At 39.9% G+C, this 23,928-nt stretch overlaps 1 protein-coding gene across 7 annotated transcripts in view; it reads right to left on the bottom strand.

The window, feature by feature from the left end:
- brip1 (BRCA1 interacting helicase 1) overlaps nt 1-23,928 on the bottom strand; it is a 124,257-nt gene that overhangs the window by 73,421 nt on the left and 26,908 nt on the right. For all 7 annotated transcript variants that reach the window (XM_030401212.1, XM_030401262.1, XM_030401238.1 and 4 more), the window contains exons 15-16: nt 14,631-14,790; nt 14,183-14,304 (exon numbers count right to left, since the gene is read on the bottom strand). In XM_030401212.1, coding sequence (XP_030257072.1) covers nt 14,183-14,304; nt 14,631-14,790 — 282 coding nt within the window. The remainder of the gene's footprint in view (nt 1-14,182; nt 14,305-14,630; nt 14,791-23,928) is intronic.

The raw sequence follows: 23,928 nt of genomic DNA, 5'->3' as shown, positions 1-23,928 counted from the left end.
CATTTTACATGCTCACAGGCCTTAGAATTAAAATGCTCTTGAGGTTGTCTTTAATAAAGGGAAGCAGCAAGAGGTTTGCTGAGCCCCTCATTAAACTGAGAAAGATGCCTTATCAGTTGTAAGTGTCTTTTTATTGCTTGTTAAAGCCACTTATTGTTCGACTCACTCACGCAGGACGTGACTGTTCACTGTAAAACATGCCATTGGAAAAACTCAACATAAATGTAATACCACCTTTGGGAGAGCTTTCTCTGCAGAGGACTTTTCAAGTTCAACCTTTGATCTGTGTCACAAACACAACAGGCCAGTAAAATGCCATGCTATGTGCTTAGGCTGTAGAGTCTGAGAGTTATGCCTGTCTGGGAATGCAAGCCATGCAGGCATCTAAAGTGCTGGAGTAGTTTAAATGGAGAGAAGCTGGGCTTACACCTCTTATCCTAGCAATGGGGTGCTGCCGTGTGAGCGTGGCATAGAATGAATGAATTATTATGTCTGGGTCCATGTGTGCTCTTAAGAGAATGTGTACATGTTAGCACTAGTGTATGGAAGTGACAATGTAGTCAGAAATATGATAAAGTGTGAGTGAAAAAAAATAACCTGTAATACATTAACACTGATAAACTGCTTCTGAAGAAATTAGGACTTTAAGCATTGACAGTTGAGGGGGCCACTATGGCGTTCGAGAGGGAAAAAAAGACCCAGCAGGTAAATGTTGCTTAGTGATATTTGTTTCCACTAGCACATATGAAATACATGAAACAACCCATGTATTTAATTTCTGATGCAGCAGTTTAGACCATGTACATTGATCATTAGAGTAGACGTATTAGGACCTTTCTGATTCAGCTCAGCAGGTGACAAAGACTGATCAATAATGTAATTGATCAGTGCATTCACTTAGCAGTAATCAATCGGCATAGTGGCATAACACAATTTCAGGAAAAAATAAAGCTTTCAGAAATCTTACAGGTTAGGGAAGGAAGATAGGTAGCAGCTGAGGACTATATTAATCACAATCAGGATGGGGAGCTGTGAGCAAAAGCTCATTGCACAAAAACAGCAACGAGCTGTTGCAGAAATGATATGACACCGTAGGTCAGTGAGCCAAATGAGCAGAGCTGGGTTCTGAGAAAAAGGTTGCTTTGCAGATGTTTCAACATCATTTCCTTTTGCTATCTAAAAGCTCATTTGTTCGTGACAACCATATAGATCACTGCATTTAAACATAGAATCATACAGTAGCATGCATCATTAATCAGAAAATATTCTTATCAAAAAGATGGCACACTGAATCCTGAATTCCTCTTCCATCGCTCGAAGTGACCATGTAACAGTATTTGCTATCCAGTAGTGGATACACTATTGCATTTGTTTCTGTATGTGTATGTGTGTGTGTGAGTGAGAGAGAGAGAGAGAGAGAGAGAGAGAGGGAGAGAAAGAGTGTGTGTGACCCCTTAAAGAGCCTATTATCTCCCTAACAGAATGCTGCAGCAGTATCTGTGATAGTTAGGTATGCTACAAGGGCTAGCTGCATGTCTCTGACTGTCATTAGTGTCAGTGTCCCCATCCTCTCAGCAGTGTAATAGGGGTTAGCTCAAAGACCTTTAAAGCCCCCCAGGGCTTCTCTGGGGGCCGCACTGCCTCTGACACTGAAAGAGGAGATAACAGGGGGAGGGAAAAGACAACTAGAGGGAAAAAAGGAGAAATGAGCAAAGCTGAGGATTAAGATGCAAAAAAGGGACAGAGAAAAATATAAAACAAAGAACATAGAGACCAGAGTCTAGATTTGTACAAGCACAGTCTGTCAGGTGAAAAGGGCTGCGACACAATAACACGACCACCTCTACAAAATGAATACCTTTCGGAGGTTTGATATGTTTACTATCTGCAGGTTGACATCATGACAGACAACAGCAGTTTAAACTGGAAATAGACATGTGTGTTGCTTTAACCTATCCTTATGAAGTAAATGTTGATTAAACACTGTCACGGCTACATGAAAACTTTAGTTTCGGTCACAGTAAAGCTCGCCTTCACTGTGCTATTTAGTCTGCCATGGGGCACGAAATCTCCCAGGAAATGAAGGCTGACTGGCAATCCAGTCAGAGGCTGGCAGCCTGGCACCATTTCTATCTGATTTCACGTCTCCATTTTAAACTAAATGAATAAATTGTTGGTAGTTGTTACTCTGAGAAAAACGGAAATGATCCAGTTGTCTTTGTGACAGTGGCATAAACAGTAATACACTTAGAAACGCTAGGGGGAAGGAAAACTGTCTGTTTCCACTTTAAGTTGTCTCTGTTATGTTTGCACTCTTTCCCACTTGTCTGCACTAGCCGTCTTTCAAATCTATGTCACTTTTTTCACTGGTCAGGAAGCCAGGAGATGAAATTTTCATCCGTGACCTGATGGTTGGTGAGCCAGGTTATGAAATAAACCTAGACCCATTCAGATGGAAATAATACGACAGATGAAATACAAGATATCCGTCCTTCAGTCCAAACAGTTTGATCTGGAAATCCATTTCTGTTCATCTTCCCACACATACTTTTATTTAAAGTATGTAGTATTTAATGGTAGTCAGTAGGGAGCTTTACAAAAAATTAAAGGCTTTGGTGTGAAAGCATAAACTCAAAGTGTCAGCACTCACCACCATCAGCATTGCCTACCTGGTCCCAAAGCAGACACTATTACGACAAGATGTGGTAGGAAACAGTGAGCTCTCTGGTGAGCAGAGCACATGTAGTGAATAAACAAAGGCTGTTGATGCAAAGCACAGAATATGCCATTAGAAATGCACAATCAATTCACGCTTGGTCAGCTCCACCTTAGCCCTAACTAGCTTTGGCTCCCTCAGTCCACCCCCTGGTATTCTGCTCCATCCACTCATATCCTGTTTTATTTCTAGATCAGGCACATTAGTTGATTAATGCCGCAGGGTTACACCAAAACATTTAATTTGTGATCCTGTAATGACTTTTAATAAAGGAACGGGCTGATTTATTCATATATTTCTTCTATATTAAAGATGCACGCTTTAGTTTGAGGAGGACATTTTAATCAGGAGAAAAATAGTCACTCATTCATTATCACACCTTAAGAAAAAGTCATGAACACAGTATCATCACAGGACAAGACAATATCATACTGTTTTACTTAGCGCTAACCTTACACCTCTCAGAGGACAGCTTGTTTATTTAGTTAAAGAAATACTGTATATCAAATAAAGATCAAGTTTTTAGTATGACCTTTTTAATCCTTATAGTATAGATATGGTAAATGTCACCTTAGTGCACTTTTGATAAAATGCCTTGTTTTTGTGTTTATGCCGTATTGTGTAAAATAGATGAATAAAACAACATTTTATAAAATCTGATGCTGCAAGCAGCTTAATCATTTCTGAGCTTGTTTTTGCTCCCTTTATGTATGACAATAGATACGGCCATTTCAAACTATATAACCTTTGCTGCCCTTATACATCCATGCTGCCTTCACGTTGCCATGGATATTAAGAAATACAACCACTAAAGGGCGCTGCCACACCCCTCAGATGTCTTACGCGGACCTTTACCGTTTCTTTGCCTCTGACCAACTCGCATTTAATTCCCGTCCAAACTCCTCCCAGCTTTTCTGTAGTAACAGACTGTACCTGTGACTGTGCATAGTAGCATCATACAGATGTTTAAAGTTCTGAACAACTCATATAACCTTTCTGCCATTTTTTTCATAATCTTCTTCTTGTCCTGTGGCCGTGTCTCACTTGAACTATTGGCTACATCACTCCCCACGACTACCAGAGATAGTGCTTTGTTGGTCCATATCCATAAGCTTCCAAAAAAAGTGCAGAAACACAGACAAAAGAGTACGGACAGAAGGCTCCATACATATGTGTATCAACCGTTGAGCATAAATGAGCCTTTAATCAGCCCCTGACAGTCTCAAAAAGAATTAAACAGTCTTCGCAAGAAAAAGACTGGTTAGCATGAGATGCATTCCCCTGACCTGGAAGTCAATCACTCTGCCCTGCGTTGGCAACAAGACTCTTGTTTGAGAATTTGTGTTTCTTGGTTTTGTCATATTACCCTATGACCATAGGGACTCTGACCTGCCTGGCTTGAACAAATGTGGTGTTTAATTTGACTAATGTATTCATGTTTTGTATGCCCTTAATTTGTCATTGTAGAATTAAAAGTGTAAATAAAGTAGATAAAATCAAACACTACAGAGTATTTATCTGTCTCTTAATACTTTCCGCCTACCCTACCCTGTCTGTGGCACTCAGCCCCAAACTCACCAGTTGCTACTGAAAATGGAGATCTATACAACTAAAATGTAGTTTCATTTTGCAAAAAACAAAAAAAGGAGAAATTTGTTGCATTTGTTGAGGATTTTTTCAGCGTTTGAGTAATAAGATTTCCTTGTCTGTCCAGTTCATCATCACAAATGTGCAAGTAAAAAGGGGAAAAGCAGAAAGCAGCAGATCATATACCCCATCAGCCTACATCCAGAAGATGTTAAAATGGAGTCGATAACTGAAGTTGCTAAGTCGCCTGGAATTCAAAGGGGGTCGCCTGAAAAAAAACCACACACAATCTGAAACAACTGTATTCTATACTTTAACTTTCTAGAATAGAAATTGAGGTCAAATAAAATGCAGCATATAAAAGTATCTGCGCTGGTGCATCTTGATTGATTGCCGCGATCACGTGACTGCACAAGTGACCACTACTTGAGTTTCTACTTCAACCTGAACAGAAACTTGCAGTCAGTAGCTAAAAACAGAAAACAAAATGGAAAGATTTCTTCACCCACCTGGCCCAGTAAAGACAGTTCTAAGAGGAATGGAGAAACAGACACCAAAAAGACAGAAAATACGCCGAAAGTTTCCTTCAGTATGGATTTACTAGCATCACTGAAAGCAACGAGGAGGAGCCGAAATGTCTGTTGTGTGGTAACGTCCTGTTTGCCGAGAGTATGAAACCCAACAAGCTTAAAAGACACTTTGAGACAACACACAAAGAACATGTCGGCAAGCCAAGATCTTTTTCCGAAAAGAAATATGCCGAGCTGAATAAGCAGCAAGTGTACTTCAAAAAGGCTTTAACCGTTAGTGAACGGGCACTGAAAGCGTGTTTTGAGGTGAGCTATCTCATTGCTAAGGCTATGAAGCCGCATACCATTGCTGAGACATTAATATTGCCAGCTGCCATCGAAATGGTAAAAATGATGTGCGGGGAGGAAGAAGCTCAAAAACTGAAGACAAAGTTTGACTGGGTGAGGGACCCATTTCACTTTGATACAGGTGCAGTGAACCTGCCTGCCACTGCTGTTGAACATCTGATTGACCTTTCATATGACATAACACATCAGGGATTGCATTCGCGAGTAGCATTGGAGGAATTCTGGTTTGGAAGAATGCAAGAGCAAGAATGAGTACCCAGAGATCTCACTGTGTGCTCTAAAACGGTTGGTTCCTTTTGGAAGCACATATTTGTGTGAAGCTGGATTTAGTGCCCTTGTGTGTATGAGGTCAAAGTACCGTTCCCGACTGGATGTTGCGGCAGATGAGATGTGCTCTGTCTACTAAAGCACCTGACTTTGAAAAGCTGCAACGAGGTGTGCAGGCTCAGCCATCCCATTATAAATGTGGTGAGTTGAGAGAGACAATACTAATGCATAAAAGACATGACAAACTGAAGCTGAAACAGAAGCACTGTGATACTTTCCATCTTTCAAATCTTCACTGTGGCTAGTTTAAGATGCCTCAGTAGCATGTTTTTCATAATTCATTGTTGGAGAAATTGTTTGTTGTACATGTATATCCTGATCAGGGATTAATCTGGCTACTCTGCATTTGCAACACAGTATAACAAACATGATCAAAAACTAATTCTAGAAGAAAAAATGTCTCTGGGGTCGCCAGAAATTTGTGATGTCAAAATGAGGTCACGAGCCAAAAAAGGTTGGGAACCACTGTGCTAAGACATGAGACATTGCGCTTCTATCTCATCTCTGTTGAGAGTTGAACATGGGCATCATCATTCAGGGGAGCTAACTAGGCTCAGACCCTCAGAGCACACAGAAGTCATGGACAATGTTTTTTTTACATCTTGAACTTCGGTCTTTCTATATATTCTATATTTATTTATTTATTTATATATATATATATATATATATATATATATATATATATATATATATATATATATATATATATATATATATATATATATATATATATATATATATATATATATATATATATATATATATATATATATACACATATATATATATATATATATACATACATACATACATACACACATACACACACATTTATTTGTAATTAAAAATGAAAATGAAATGTAACAAAAAATATAAAAACAAAAGAAAGGAATAAAACAGTATGCAATGCCCGGAGAGCTGACAGTGGTGAAACTGACAGCTCTGGCTAAGGTGAAAGGGTCTGGGAAGCTTCAATCACCCACACATCTTGCCACACTGACAGAACAGGTTAGTGAAAGCTTCGTCGTGCTCTGACAGGAGGATGTGGAGGAGTAAAGGGGAGGAGAGGTGGGAGGCGGGGAGAGACTCAAACTTAAAGGTCAACTTTATCTGCTAAGGACGGGGCAGACACAGCAACATCGCTTTGGGATTTTTTTTTACGGATCACCAAAAAGAGAGGCTCTTATTTGATGCAGGTTTGTGTGTGCGTGCGTGAAAATGTCTGCAAAATATATGTTAGTGTTCATGGTATCCAAAATGTTTGATCTAGGCCGTAAATGAAGAAGTGAACACTAATGTTCTTATGGTAATTGTAGAGGACCCAGTAAAAACAACAGTGATCAGAGTCTTCAGAAAATCATTGCTCTGAAATGGTGAGCAGGACATGGCGTAAGAAGCATTTTTCAGAGCTCCTGCAGAATTAACAATATTTATTCCAAAAAACAGCTTAAAAATACGTGAAGCTCAGCCCAAACGTTTACGAAAGACAACATAGGGAGGCAAACGGCCGAACTGCACGCAGAGCGTCGATTTGAATGGCGGAAAAGCTTCAACAATACAAGTACGGCGGCCAAGCTAATGCTAACAGCCAACGGCCTACTAGAACCACGAGGCAGCATACACCAGGTGTGCTAAACCAACCCTCGCCTACCCGGCCTGGAAACTCAACCATGGATGCCGAAGATATTAAAAAAGAGGTCTTATCCTCCTTAAGGGGAGAGATTTCTAAAATCATCAGGAGCGAACTAAAAAGTGCGCTGACGGATGACTTTAACGCACTTAAATCGGAGTTACAAGGAATGAGGTCTGAAGTCGCCAACAATATGAAAGCAATGCGGGCAGAAGTCGACCACATCAAAACAGACATACAGGATATGAAGGGTGGATTATCAACATGGTCCGACGAAGTGACTTCGCTGCAAGCCACGGTATCCAGCCTTAAAAACCAGGTGGCAACTCTTAAAGATCGATGTGAGGACATGGAGGGAAGAATGAGACGGGGCAACATCAGGATTGCAGGCATAGAAGAGCAACCGAACTCCAGCTCCCCAAAAGCGGTTGCTAAAATCATCAGAGAAGTCCTTCAGCTGGACCGGGATATAAAGGTGGACCGCTCACACCGCGCACTGGCTACCAGGAATCAAGGAGACCGAGAGAGGCCACGGGTGATAATCGCTAAACTACACTACGATGGAGACGCCGTGGAGATCCTACGAAAAGCCCGGGACGGAGCTCCACTGTCTTATAATGGACACCGCATTGCCATATTTCCCGACTACACCGCCAGTGTTGCCAAAGCTCGAGCTGCATTCACGGATGTACGGAAAGCACTTCGAGGTCGGAAGGAGATCCGCTACGGCTTATTCTATCCAGCCAGACTTCGAATCACACACCGGGACGAGGACAAGGAGTTCGTGGACCCCCAGAAGGCCATGGACTATGTGAAGAAAATCCTCCCAGCAACGGAGATAGATGACTGAGTGTATCCTTAACATATGTGACATTAACAGTAAGAACCGGTTATGATAATGACGAGTGACTCTAATATTACGAGCGATGTTTCTTTCTTTCTTTTTCTTTCTTTTCCCCTCTCTGTCGTCATACCGGTTCACTTGTTAAATTTCACATGGGATCATTAACAGTGCAATCTATATCTCATTTAACATACACCAGCATGCCCCATGAGCAATATAAGGTTATAGTAGTCCTCATTATTATCATTTATTCTAAGTTTCTTAAAGTAAGAGCAGACTACTTCCAACTCCTTTTCAGAGCTTGATTTTACAAGTAATTTATGTTTACAAAGCTGTAAAGAGCTGTTTAACTTGATATATTTACAATATGCAGGAGCCTGAATGAATGAATGATGATCATTTTCTTTTTACTTTCTTCTTTCTTTGTCTTAGCGCACCTGAAGTACAGTCCAATCCAATCTAGACTGTGCACACTTGCTGCTTACTTAGCAGTTAGGGACAAGGTCCCAAGTACTATCATATCTCTTAACTATAGTTATACCTGGTTCTGTGTTCTTGTTCTGATCCCTTTGTTCCCCAGGGATCCTGAGTTATATATAATAACAAAGTCATTCCCTCTATTCACCTACAGCACTATATTACTTGTTGAAGTCAAAAAACCTTTACGCAGCTGCAGCATCTACCTTTGTTTTGTCCACTCTTTTTGGTTCCATTACTTGATCACACTCCATAAAACTCATACATTAAGACATGGCATACATTGTGTTCACCGTCGCCTTCCGTTCCTCCTCAGAATCGAAGCAAAAATTAAAACTTTGTGAGTGATGGATAAATTAAAAATCATAAGCTATAATGTGAGGGGTCTTCATTGTCCAATTAAGAAAAAGAAAATATTAAACCAGCTAAGACAAATGAACTGCCAAATAGCATTTCTACAAGAAACGCACCTGTCTGACGTAGAACACGAGAAGTTAAAGTCATGGGCAGATAAAGTATACTACTCTTCTCACCGCTCAGGGAGGAGGAAGGGAGTTTCCATTCTTATACACAGACAAATAAATTTTACAAAAACCTTAATGCATAAGGATACAGAGGGGAGATATATTTTAGTTAATGGAGTAATTGACGGTGTAGAGGTGTCCTTAATAAATGTGTATGCACCCAATGAAGATGAGCCCGGATTTATTAAAACATTGTTTAATACAATATTACAGTATAGCACTGGCTTACTGCTACTGGGAGGGGATTTTAATTGTGTAATGTCTCAGCTAATGGATCGGCAACCGCCTTCTAAAGCTCCCCTCCCCAGAATGAGTAAAATGCTTAAATATCAAATTACAGAAGCAGGTCTGGTCGATATATGGAGAAGTAAGTTTTCGAGAGGTAGGGACTTTACCTTCTATTCAAACAGACATGCATCTTATTCTAGGATAGACTATTTTTTCACCCCAAGAGCAGATTTGCATAGGATAACAGACATTGAGATATTGCCTATCACTATTTCTGACCATGCACCTGTCTTATTGAAATGGGATATAGGACACAGACCAACAACTAAACAATGGAGGCTCAACACTTCTCTCCTTAATGATAAAGAATTTATTTCCTTTATTTCAGAAGAATTCAAGATATATCTAGATACCAATGCCTCACCAGAAATTAGCCCCCTAATATTATGGGATTGTGCCAAAGCATATATCAGGGGCCGTATCATATCGTTCACATCTGCGAGGAAAAGAGAGAGGGAGGCAAGACAGCGAGAATTAGAAGATGAAATTAAAAAGTTAGAGCATAAACATAAACAATCTGCAACAACTAGTGTCACCAACGACCTAAATGCAACTCGCAGACAACTAAATAGCCTCTTATCAGACAAGATTGAGGGATGCTTAAGATTTACAAATCAAAAATATTATGAATATGGAAACAGGGCAAGCAAATTATTAGCTTTTAGATTAAGAAAGCAGCAATCTTCAAATGTCGTACATAGAAGCAAATATGGCCACAAAACCGAACGAAATAGCAGGGGCATTTGCAGAATTCTACAAATCATTATATAAGAATACAGATACATGCGATGACGATGCAAAACTATCGGAGTACCTAAAACATATAAAATTAACTGAATTAACAAACTCAACAGCTGAGGAACTAGATCAGCCAATACAGGAATTGGAGATAAAACAGGTGATTTCGACACTTAAGAATAGCAAAAGTCCAGGTCCGGACGGATTTGTCAATGAATTTTATAAAACCTTTAAAGACCTGCTGGCACCCCTGTTATTAAAAGCATATAGTCATGCCCTAGAGTCCAAAACTATGGCACCATCTTGGAATGAGGCAACCATAGTCGTAATTCATAAAGAGGGTAAAGACCCCACCGATTGTCAGTCTTATAGGCCAATATCTCTGCTGAATGCAGATGTGCGTATATTAACAGCAATCCTAGCCAGACGGGTAAACAAGATAATTACTCAAATCATACACCCTGATCAAACGGGGTTCATCTCCGGAAGATATTATGGCGATAACATAAGACGTTTACTAAACATCATTTCCCATCAGAAAAATAAGAAATTAGAGTCAGTGATCATATCCTTAGATGCACAAAAGGCATTTGATCGTGTGTCTTGGCGATATCTACTTCAAACATTAAAACGATTCAAATTCGGCCCCAATTTTATAGATTGGATACAAACACTTTATTCTTCCCCACAAGCGGCTGTTAGGGTTAATGGATACAGATCAGAGAGATTCACACTACAACAAGGATGCAGACAAGGCTGCCCTTTATCGCCCTTGCTATTTGCTATTAGCATTGAGCCACTAGCCCAGCTCATTAGAGATGATAATAACATAAAAGGGATTATAATAAATAGAGAAGAACACAAAATATCACTCTATGCAGATGATGTCTTGCTGTATTTAAGAGAACCCATATCCACTATACCATATCTTAAGGAGCTCATCTCTAGGTATGGGTATTACTCTGGATATAAAGTTAATGTAGACAAAACAGAGGCTATGGATGTGAACAGTTTGGTTTCAGAAAATGTTAAGTTACAAAGTGGATTTAAGTGGCCTAGAGAAGGCATTAAATACCTTGGTATTCATATACCCCAATCCCTACACAATTTGTATGATGTAAACTACAATAAAATAATTCGGCACATTAGCAACGACTTAGAACGATGGTCCTCACTTCCGCTCTCCCTACTGGGGCGTGTGGAAAGTATCCGTATGAACGTCTTGCCTAGACTATTGTATTTATTTCAGATGCTACCAGTGGAAATTCCTAAAAGAACCCTTGATGACCTTGACAAAATGATATCAAAATTTATATGGCAAAAAAAACGCCCCAGAATTAGACTTAAAACTCTACAGTCACCAAAATCAGATGGAGGTCTCAAACTTCCAAACTTAAGATATTATTTTTGGGCTGCACAGATGAAGCCACTTATAGTATGGATTCAGAACGATACCTTTACACGATGGCTTAATATCGAGAAAAGTATGTGCCCAGAGTCTCTGGAAAACTTGGCTTTTTTAGACACTCCTACAAAAGAAATGGCGGACTGGACCAAAACCACTTTAAAAATCTGGAATAAAATACGGTCAGCTTTCGGGTTGCCAAAGGTACTCTCATCATTAACAAATATTGGACTTATGAAGACCTTCACTCCTAATAATTTAGATTCTGGTTTTAGGAAGTGGTCAGACCATGGCCTAAACTATCTGCACCAGCTAGTCAAGGATGACAATTTGAAAACCTTCGCACAGTTGAAAAATGAATTTGATCTCCCTAGGACAGACTTCTTCAGATATCTGCAGTTGAGATCTTTTCTGATGACACACAAAGATTGGGGAAAACTTAAAAGATCTACCCCTATAGAAAAGTTTCTCATTTCACAAATAAGTCATGGAGATAAGAAAATAATTAGTAAATTATATAATATATTCTTATCAATAAATGTGCATAACTCTGAACACATAAGATTGAGGTGGGAGGCGGAGATGAACAAAAACATATCACTCGACACTTGGAAGGAGATATGTACTGAAGCACACCTTGCCACAAACTCGAACACATGGAAGGAATTTAAGTGGAAAGTAGTTACCAGGTTCTTCAGAACACCAGCAATAACATCTAAGATGGGACCAGCACTTGGTAGCTCATGTTGGAGGAACTGCGGCACTGAGAATGCTAATCACACCCATATATTCTTGTTGTGTCCCAAATTGAGCCTATTCTGGAAGGATGTTTTTGATGCTCTCAGAGAGGTTTTCAGACGGGATATTCCACACACCCCTATAATAACATTATTGGGAGCAATTCCTGAGGGTATAGAAGGTAGGGATGTGAAATATCTCTTAAACATTTTGCTCACAGCAGCATTAAAATGTATAACCATCAGGTGGCTAAAGCCAGATCCTCCTACTTACAATGTATGGATCCAGAAAATATGGGACATTTACCAGATGGAGCAAATTACATATTCATTAAGACTTCAAAAACCTATTGTTATTAAACGATGGAAACCTGTCATAGCTCTGCTAATACAATAAGTTTGTAGCATTAGACTCTTGATCAAGTACACACATCACACATCACCATCGCATCATGTAATTTGATACCTAGAGTGGATTCCTTTCCCTCTCATTTAATTATTTCTTTATTTATTTTATTAATGAATTCCTCTAACAATATTGCCATTCTTTGTATTATATTCCATAATTTATCTTCCTTTACCTTTTTTTTTTTTTTTGCCTCTTTCTCTTACTTTGGATCTGTGTAATTGATTTTATGTTTTATATGATGTTTTGTTGCGCTGCTTTAAAAATGTACATAACAGGGGAATGAATATGTCGTGTTGTCAAAATAAATAAAAATTAAGTTCTAAAAAAAAAAAGAAAATCATTGCTCTCTGCTATGACCCCCATAAAACCACAAACTTACCTTTGTACATACGAAACAAACTTTCAGAAAGCTTTTCAGATTTGAATAATACCACCCCAATTCTGACTATCCCTGGCAACAGCTTGAGAGCTAAGTACACTACTATTTTTCTCTCAAGCATCAGACTGCTATGGCTACAGCATTTATGTCAGCTGCTCTGTTGTTGGCTGAACAGATCAGCACACTTTTACCAAGGGACTACAGCATTTCAACATTTGTAAGCATGAAACCGCAAGATATTCTTAATAAGATGAGGACAGCACAATGCTAAGCACAAGAGCTGTTCTGTTGTTTGCAGCAAGAACCAACACAAAGGTCTTAATCTAGTCCTAACGGAGGATTTGGAAACCCAGTGGATTGATTAATTTGTGATTAAAAACGAATAATTTCTTCACAAAGACTGGACGAATGTTTGTTTCACGCTGACTACTACAGTATTTATCAACAAGGGCCAATTATTGTAAAAGCTGAAAAATGGATCAATACTCATCGTCTATGACGCAACTTCAAACTTGAAAGCTAGAAGTTTTGCCATGTTTTATGTCATTATACCGTTTATTTTGTGGTTCAGCCTGCTGATTCACATGTTAGCATGTTGCAAGTCTAATGTGGCCACTCCCAGTCTGCGGTGATGTTGGACTAATGTTGTATATTGAGAGACCATAAAGAGAAACAGTGGGAATGTTAAGTCTCATTTGAAGCCAACGAAATAACGAATAGCAGGTTTAAAGGTTGCTTTTAGTGTTTGTACTGCAGCTCAGAGAGCATTAGATTTGTTGTTATATGAAGCCTGTATGGTGTCTCAGACAGAGGGTCAATACAGCCCTGAAGCAGTGGACAATATGAGAAAGATAAAGTGCTTTTGGAGCATTATAGCAAGTAAATTATTCTAGTTGTAACCCACTATAAAAGTATTAACCTGAAAATGAGAAAATATGTCTCCTTTAAGTTAAGCTAACCGTCTCCTGGCTGTAGCTCCATATTAATAAACTAAACTAATTTATCTTACTTAATGAAAGAAAAAAATGCTGGTGGTGATGACAGACTATTTACTTTTTGTAATGGAGGTGATGAGTAAAAAATGCAAGAAAGACCGTCTTCAATTCATGGCAATTATCCCAAAATAATATATGATAGGCTATAAAATTATTCTGTTTACTAGTGGCCTAATAGAAAATGTCCCACAGACCACTAGTTGGGAACTTCTGATCTAAACCAGTTATTGCAAGTTTTTTTGTTTTACCTGGAGGTCTTTGATGTTCGGGAAGGGAATTCCAATGGTGACCACTGCCCTAGCATTGTCATCCGTGAAGTCTAGTCCTTCACTCACTTTACCCCTACAGACAGCGATCAGCAATGCACCATCTATAACAAAGAAATCACATACAGTATATATCAACACAGTAAATAACAAGTAATACAGAACTTTAAACTGTGAGCACTATTCTATAAAAGAAATGACAATAATGTCAGGGTGGGTGCAGCTGAGCAAATATCAACTTGCAGCTGCACCATTACTCTTCTTGTTACAAATCAATGAATTCTTTGAAATAACGAGACTAAACTACATAAAGACCAGATGAATTTAATGTACTTTGGTGACATAATATCTTTGAATCAGTTCCAATCAGGCTGCTTCAAAGTACTATAGCAAGGCCAGTAGGTGCTCCAAGGTCAGTGTGAAGTATTACCTCTTTCCTCACAGTATTTGATGGCATCGTAGTAGGTCTGGAGCAATTCATCGAAATCCCCCTTTCCTCCCCCTCGGGGCTCTGTGATCACAGTTTTCTGTTGTTCTAGCTTCTCCCAAAGACCAGTTTTGCTCCATCGGTCTCGCAGCTTGTCCAGCATCTGATCAAACCACAGGAGGCATTATGTAAATATAGATGTTTGCCTATAGGTTTTCTTGCAAAATAATAGGAAATTGATCACGCAGACTCAGATTCATGACAGTGAATCTACAGAATGTCTAAATAAGAGCAGCAAATTAAGGGTCTACCACAGAAGGCTCTTATGGTGATGAAGAAGATTTGTTATTTATCACACACAAACAATATTGTAACATAACTTTCTTCCGCATTTAACCCATCCTCCATCAGGAGCACTGATTGGAGAATTAACCGAAGATACATGTTTCGATGGTGGGGAAGCCGAAAACTGTACCCAACAAGTGGAACTACACATGGCAGGCATAACAAAAGCCACCTAATGGAAGATGGCAACTGCGGCTGCAGCAAGAGCCCCACCATGACTTGTTGATAAAAAAGGCACAAAGACTTGTGTATGGAAGTACTTTGCGTATGAGGCAGATGACCGTGGTGTTATCACTAAGCCGCAGAAGCCATTATGCAAACGATGCTACCGTGGTCTATTAGACCAAGGGAAGTAATACTTCCAATTCAGCAAAGCACCTGAAAGACCGTTATCCGGATTTGTTTAAAGAAGTTCATGGTGAGTCCCGATTCATATTAACAACATCCAAAAAAAGAACGTTTTCTGTTTTGTTTTGTTTTTTAATCTATCATACTGAAATACACGTTACATGATGTTTGGGATGGTGGGCACATTTGTTATGGCTTATGTTACGTACATAGCTTATGCTGTAGTTTTAACATTAGCCTAGCACTAACGTTATAGCACTAGCCACCTCGTTGTAATGTAGCCTCAGTTAGGAGAGAGAGAAAGAGAGCATGTCTCTTGCAAGTATGTCAAAACTAGCAAAATTCACAGAATATCTATATCTATCTATTTAACATAGTTACAAATTAATGTGCAAGTGGTTTGTCAAAACATGATTACCCCCCCAAAAAACATTTTACGATGTAAAAGACGATTTGCGAGTGACAGAGCTGCAATTTCGCTGTGACCACACTGAACGTATCTTCCTAATTGATAATTGGACAGTACATTTGGAGTTAAATTTGCAATTGAAAACAGGTGCTGTGCTGCTGTCCCATTCCTGTCTTTTTTTTAAATCGTTAAACAGCCCTGATTTTTATGTTAATGTTTTCAAATGAACTGCCTGCCACCACCTGTCTGTGACTTCAAATGACTGCATCTACTATTAGGTGTGTGTGCGTACCAAATACAACACCACTTCAAAAAATCCAAATTTACGCTTGTACTTATAGGTAGTATTTTACACTAGTTATGTCAATAACCAGACCGCAACATGATTTCGGTGATCATTCAGTGTATCAGTATACTGGAAAGACAATAGGTGTGATGGGTTGATGAACCAGTTTAAGAGAGGAAATAGCACTTTCAGGGAAATACTGTGTGACAGTGGGTCAAAGGAAGCTGTTTGTCAAGAAAGAGCAGCAGGTCTACACTTTTAGATGTAGTAAAATTGTTCACCATGTAGGTAACTAAAAGGCCTGGCAATGTAACACATAATGACACTTTCCATTTATTTTACAAAAAGCTGGCAACAAAGAACAGGAAGCATTTGACTACCCATGTTTCTTCTGTGTCTTCAAACAGTTTGAATTTCTTTTCCTTACTTTCACTTGGCAGAGAGCTGATGTGTTTAAACCCCCACTCCAATAAAATCACTGTTTCTGTACTATTGTTAGTGCAAAAAGTCAGCAGCCCTCAGGGGAGGCACATTGATCTAAAAGCCCTCATCCTAGCATGGTCCCACTCATGTCTGTGCTGTGCAGATTATATCCTTGAATAAGCATGACTTCACAATCAAAAAGTAGATTCACTGGATTGGAAATGTGTTAGAGGGGTCAAGTAGAAGTTCTTCTGATAGTCAGCAGAAAACTTCTCAACAGGCAAACAGTGTCAACCTGTAAAGCCTGAGCCAGATGCAGATGGGGCCACAAGATAAAAGGAAGGGGTGGACCATTTACTGACAAGTTGTCCCAGCATGGTTTACCTGCATGAACAGCCAACTCAAGAATAACACCACACAAAGCTAAACAGAAATTTACTCGACATGGTTTTGTGCAGTGCAAAAGAAAACAATAAATGCAGACAGAAATGAAACAGCATGAGAGCACAGACAGTTTCTTGCATGCCAGTGTTATGCGTCATAGTGCTGAAATGAACCATGGGGAAGATTTTGTTAGGTTAATGCCTCCTAAAGCAAGTGAGGCCAGGACGTCCGCATCAATAAAACATGGCACATTCACTAAATATGCAGTGTTACATCGACAAGGACCCCCCTTACGTGCGTCTTCAACTCAGCAACTGTTTGTCCTGCAATTGCTTTCCAGTGCAATCTTGAGCGAGAGATGAATAATTCATGTTATGTACTTTAGGCAGATCTACCACAAAACAAAACAGCCATTATCTGCCAGGCTGCACATGGAAAGGAGCTGATTCCACAAGGCAATGAGTATGGAGGTGAAATGCTCTCACTGATAAAAGTTTTGTGACGGGATCAGTAAGGACAGAATCAAGAATCAGCCACCGTAGAAGAAGACATACTTTATTCATCCCTTGACAGAGAAATTCACTCTGTTGTTATTTCTTTATATACAGAGAGCCCCCCCCAAAAAACACACAGCCACAAAAAGGACCTACTATATACACATACACACCCTTAATTACACTGGGCACTGTTGCCTGGCTTCGCGCCACTGTTTTGTTCTGTCCTTCATGAGACTTCATATCCCAGTGAGATAATTTCAAACCATATAGTCATGTCTGTCTGATGTTATTGACTAGCTCAGACTGTGTTTATTTATCCTTGCCTTTTGTGCCTGTACTGTGGTTGAGTAGTCTACGTAGTTAAATCATTTAGTTATTTGTCCATTTTATGTGTGTTTATTGTTAATATTTACGACTTTGTTGTGCTGTGGGGTCCAAGACAGCACAGGGTGTTTTATTTAGAAAATTTACCATATTCACTATGTCGTTCCACTACCTGACTTCCTGTCTGGCTCACTCTGACGCAGCTGCAATCTGCTTTTATCAAAAATATACTTGCGTATTCCGGGATGCAGCTGAAAAATGTTGAGGTGCAGCCTATGGAAACACGAGACTCAATTGCCACTATATCGTGGGCCCGGTGGAAACTAGGGGTCAATCCAAGAGGGCTTCCCCGTACGGGGTGCCAGGAGCAGGTCGGGGCTCTGTGCCTCACTCAAGGGCACTTCGGCAGTGCTCAGGAGGTGAACTGGTACCTCTCCAGCTACCAGGCCACACTGTGCAGAGGGCTACTGCCGCCTCTGGAACTCTGTCCCACCAAACATTCGCACTTCTGACACTGTCTCCATTTTTAAATCTCGCCTGAAAACACACTTATTCCAAGTGGCTTACTCTGTATTAGACTCATCATATAAAGACACTCTTGCCTACACTTTATTCCACTCTATTGCACTATTCTCACCCCGAAAGCTCAACCCTGCCTAACCCCGCCTGGTTGACTTTCTGTATGGTGAGGACTGTGGAGTATGAATTCTGTGCCGACTATGTAATTGCATCTTCTTATTATTTATTTACACTAAATTGTCTCCTGTTTGTTGTACTGTTGTTCTTATGTGGGGTGTCCTTGAGTGCTTTGAAAGGTGCCTTAAAATAAAATGCATTATTATTATTATCATCATCATCATCATCATCATCATTCTTATTATTAAAGACTAAAGCCTATTTTTAGCCTGGCCAAAAAAAGGTCACACACTGCAATATTACGTTTGACTACCTCTAGCTCTGATTATGGCATGCATTCGCAGTGGCATCAATTTGATAAGCTTATGCAATGTCACAACATTTATTGCCATCCAGAGTTGCATTCATTTTTTGCCAAGATGGGGTTAACATACTCTGTGGTGGCCAATCCATGTGTGAAAATGATATCTAAGGCTTGCTGAATCACTCTTTCACAATTTGAGCACTAATCGTGGTACTGGCCTCTTGGATTATGCCTCTGCCATCAGGGAAGAAAAAATCTATTGATGGAAAAACATGTTCATTCCATTTATTCAGGTAGTCAGCTGACAACTAATTGTTTTGGCACATAATTTTACTGAACCTGGGACTGACCAACTGAATCAACCAGAACTTTTTAACCTGTGATACCCAGCTACAGAGGTGAATAGTGACTCAGCCATTGGCACCTTATTATTTCAACACCTGCATGCCATCTCTCACTGGGAAATCTGGGGATAGGAGAGTCCCAGGGCTGCTGCTCTGTGTAGAGGCAGGCTCGACTAAGTGTATTCACTTTTCTTGGCAAAGCCTGCAGCCTTGAATGCCACAACACTGGAAATACATTTGACTTCTTTGCATACTCTTGCAGGTAACAGGCACAAAGGGCAAGATCACCATGTTACTTCTTCAGGGCCCAATGACTTGAGCCCAGATTAGTAGACTGTTGAGCATGCACCCCTCCACAGGCCTTGCTTCAGGAGGGTGGCCTGGCTCCCTGATTCAACTAAGGCTGTTATTCATCATAGCTCTAAAGGCTCTTTTTTAAAGCCCCTTTAAACCATCCTTTTCAAAGCAGGTTTATCAACTCAAGGCAAGTTAATTCATATAGTGCCAATTCACAACAAATTTGTGATCAAATTTGTCCTGTCTGTCTTACCGACTCTTCGTAACACTTGCACAAGAAAAACTGCATCTGCACCCGGCAGCAAGAGCCAGGCAGCTCCCACAGTTGATTGGCGGTGTGATTATGTAATGCAAATTTGAGCAAAAAATGTAAAGTCACCATGTCTTTCTAACTGTCCTTGGCAACCTACATAGAACCAAAAATCACCCCCATCAGTCCCCAAGAGCTGGACAGGGTTAGCTTCTTCCCTGTCACTTTCCACGATGCATGGTGGGTCAGGATCTTCATCACAACACTTTATGACAGCATTCATATAATTAAAAAGAGTTGGTAGATACACGTTTAGATTCACAGGAGAAAATTCGGGGAAACACCCCCAAAAAAACAAAACAAAAACACAGACACACCTCAACATTTTGATGTGTACTGGCACACTTCTTGTTGTTCTCCAGTGCCATAATTCTGTAATGATACACTGGAGCAGCTTCAAATGCCCGGGGCTGTTTGGTGTGAACAACAAAAAGGTGCTGTAAAGATGAGCCTTCATTTTGGCGATATTGCAAAATCTCTGTGTGCAAAGGGCTTCAATCAGCTGTAAGCTCTCATACTGGACAACAGTTTTGAATGTTTATATGGTGAAGGATGACAAATGCAGTGCATGGATGTAGGCGTGTGGCAAGTGTGTTTCATTGTTCAGTCAAACAGATCTTCAGCACCTTCAGTAAAGGCCATGTGAGTGTTAGACACTCAACACAGAAATTACAGAGACAAAAATTACAGACATGTGCACCTTCATGAATAATTTAGGGGTAACATCTGACAGAGACCTGGTGTTTCGTTGGCAGCCTGGGCTGGGCTATAAAATGTCTATCCACATGGCTAACTACACACCTCTTTGTATAATTTTAAAACAAAACCGGACAATATGAAAATAGCAGCTTTTATTTAAGACCTGCCAATTTAACACTCTGAGAATCACAATAAAATCAAGTATGGTATGGTAATTTTTGTATATGGCAAATTACATTCCAGCGTATGTAGTGAAAAATATATAATATGCCAAAGAAGGTCATTTTAAAGTACCACTTATGTACACATATACAAGGCTTGGGGACATTTTATTTAGTGGTCAAGTTACACCCAAACACAAATACCTTTACTTGCCTGAAATGAATTGCTATTGCACTAAAGCTGTCTTAGCTGTATAGAATTTCAGTGTATCTCAGAAACGTAGGCTTTTATTCTAGCCGTCTTCAAAAGACAATGAAATTATCAATTTAAAAGGGAATTCTTTTTCTTTGCCTACCACTTTATGACTTTAACAAAGAAGTACAGTAATGATGCCCAGGTGAGATAAACGGGAATGAGCAGTATTTAGCACATAAGAGAGCAAAACAAAGTTTAAATAATTTATTGCCCTTTCTAGGCATGGTAGGTGCAATGCTCAGCCTCTGCCAGTGACACGGTAAAGTGGGCCAGGTCTTTCTGCCAATTGGGACAAGGTGGTGAAACAACTAGATAGAAGCATTGAACTGTAGTCTTTCTCGCACTTTTACACTTCCCTTCGCTTCCCCCCATAGTATCTCCCCATCTTTCACCTCCTCTGCATCCGGCCTCTCTCCTTCCCCGTGTCCCTGGTGTCAGTGAGCTGTGTGGCGACACATTGCAGCTCCTTCAGTGCCTGCTGAATTATGGAAGGGTTTTGGAGGCGACGGCATTAATGAAACATGCCGCCAGGAGCCACATTTCACAGTGGTGAGGGGAGACGTGTTGTTGCAGTGTAAATTATTCAGCCCCAAAATATCACAGCATCCATCACGCCAAGACTGGTGGCAAGAAGCCACCTGCCACCTCTGGCCTGCCACTCTTCCCTTGTCGACTGCTCTACACATCCTAGCCACACTGGTGGTGACATTCGAAGGCGGCAAAAACACTGCCTGCTGCCCAGATAAGAAGACAGCCACTGAAAGGTTTTTTGTTTTTTTTTTACAAAAAGAAAAAATTTATTGAGACATTTAACATATCTCATACAAATTTGATTAGATGCAAGTTGTCTTTATCTTTACATACAGAGGGCGAATTTTCTACACTGTGAATATTTGTAATTATAGCTTGTCCACAACCAATAGTGTAGCAAAGATAACAAGATAACATGAGAGATGAAATGTAATATGATGTCAATCGAAAACACTGAAAATAAAAAATGTTTAAATTAATATTGGACATGATATTTAAAAAAATCTATATCATATAAAAAAGAAACAATGTGGTCACTAATGATTACCGGCATTACAGACATTAGATAACAAGGAAGAGGGTGATGTAGTTTTATATTTTAAATTGTCAAGGGTTTTTGCAATATACCAGTCCTGACAGTAACCGGAATATTTAAAAGATGAGAAATCGATATCACGTTATTAATGGACATGAAAATACCATGACAAGCAATTGCCTTTTTAGTATTTGTTAATGTAATGTAATTAATGAAGTTGTAACAGTGTCATTGTGTACAAATTTTGTACTGTTATGGTTAACCAGACCTGCCCACACTAGTATTTTGAGGGTAATCTATCTGCCAAAAAGGGAGTTCAAAGTTAAAACACAAAGTAAAAATAAAGATGAATTTGACTGATAGCATAATTTTCTCCTTACTTTTCAAAAGATTTCCCAATCATATCACAATTGTGAATTCCTTTGGCCACGATTATCATGTAGTGAAAATCTGATACCATGACAGCCCTACTGCTAAGAAATCTAATGAAAAGACAAAAACCTTCACTGTGTTTTTCTCTCAATTATCTGATTTTGCTCCCGTCTGTGGCTCTCGGCCATAGTTTGATATGATATGATTTTTCACTTTTTGCAAGAATGTTTAGATTAAATGATTTAGTGATTAATTACATGAATCATTGCAGCCCTACAATTGTTCTAATACGCTCTCTAAAGTGTACTTTAAAATGTTTACTTTGGTGCACAGTATCAGAACAACTTCAGCTAACTGAAGCTAGATCTGATTAATGATCTTAAAGTCTGAAACTCTAATCCTCCAAAAAAAGCTCCAGCATCGTCAAACACCAGTAACCCTGAAGTTTCCACTGTAAAAACTCACATAAAACATCACTTCAGCTCTAAAGGAATCTGGAGGGATACGCTACTCTGGGCAAATTGACCCATGAATCCAATATGCTTCCAAACACAGACAGAAACAGAATAACTACTTCTACAGCTGTGTGATTGGTGCTTCAGATGCCCCTGAGCTGCTGAGGACAGTGCATGCGTGCGGGTGGGTGTTCACCCTCGGCCCGGTTTGACTTTGATTTGACACATGCTTGGCAGCGCCCAGGCGCCAGCGCTTGGTGCGTATTCACACAGACAGCGAGGCGACATCACCTAATGGCCCTTATCTCAATCTCCTTTAAAAGCATCTTGTATTCTATTCCCCGCCATCTTTTCACCTCTGCAAAGCCCCGTTTTTTCTGTTTTGTTTTTTTATAAACCATCAGTCCCCCTCTCCAGTAGAGAATCAGTCCCTTCTTTTGGCGGCTGGGACCAGACGGCAAGGCCGGTAGTGGTTTTAATGGGCATTAACTTTGGGGCTGTTGAGGCTAAAGTGCTACAAACCACAGCACTGGTGCATGCTCTCTGGGAAAGTGTGTGCCTGTGACTATGGCTTCAGGCAAACTTTGTGTGTCTGTGCATCTTAAAAAAGAAATGTATTGAGCTGTGTACTAATGCCCAACATGCTCTTGAGTTTTCTTTGCACTCATGTGACTGCAGTGCACCAATGCTACTGTAAAGTGACAACCTTGGTTACAGAAATACAAATGCAATTATTTTCATCACAACAACAAATTTTTGACAGCAAAAATCTGATTTGGATTGATGACTTCTTATGTTGTCCTTAACAGATAAAAAATTTAATTTGAACAATGCCACTGTATCCTGTTGTGCACTTTTGACTTTGTGTTCATATGTGTGTATGCGAGGGCAGCAAACAGATCCCCGAGGTCCTTGACCCTGCACAGAGCCAGCTGTTTGAGGGGCTGATAGCCATCACCTAGACACACTGAACAAGGATGTCTAGAGATGACCTATCCTTTCTGTTGCCCACACACACAAAAACACACACATCACGGGGCAGACGGGACTCAGCGGCACCAACGAAGCCTCCACGGGCTCCAATTAATACCCCAGCCCTTCATATCCCCTCATCTCCTCATCTTTAAGAGCTGACTGCAGATTAAATATTTATGCATCAGCATAGAGAGAGAGATAGAAGACTCCTGCGTTGCTATCAATAATAAAAAAACATCCCACGGCTCATAGTCACTCCTCGGCTGGCATCACAGGCTGACAAAAAGTAAGGTAAAATGAGAAAAGAACGAGGCCCAGAGTCTTAGCTTTCCCTCACAGTTTGGATGGTGGTGTCATTAGCTGTTTGAGAGCGCAATTGGATAGCAAGCAAACAAGGAGTGCCGAGAAAT

The sequence above is a fragment of the Sparus aurata genome, chromosome 2 (genome assembly GCF_900880675.1).
Source record: "Sparus aurata chromosome 2, fSpaAur1.1, whole genome shotgun sequence".
NCBI classification, from domain to species: Eukaryota; Metazoa; Chordata; class Actinopteri; order Spariformes; family Sparidae; genus Sparus; species Sparus aurata.
The sequence above is the reverse complement of the archived record's forward strand: the minus strand, read 5'-3'. Positions and strand labels throughout refer to the sequence as shown.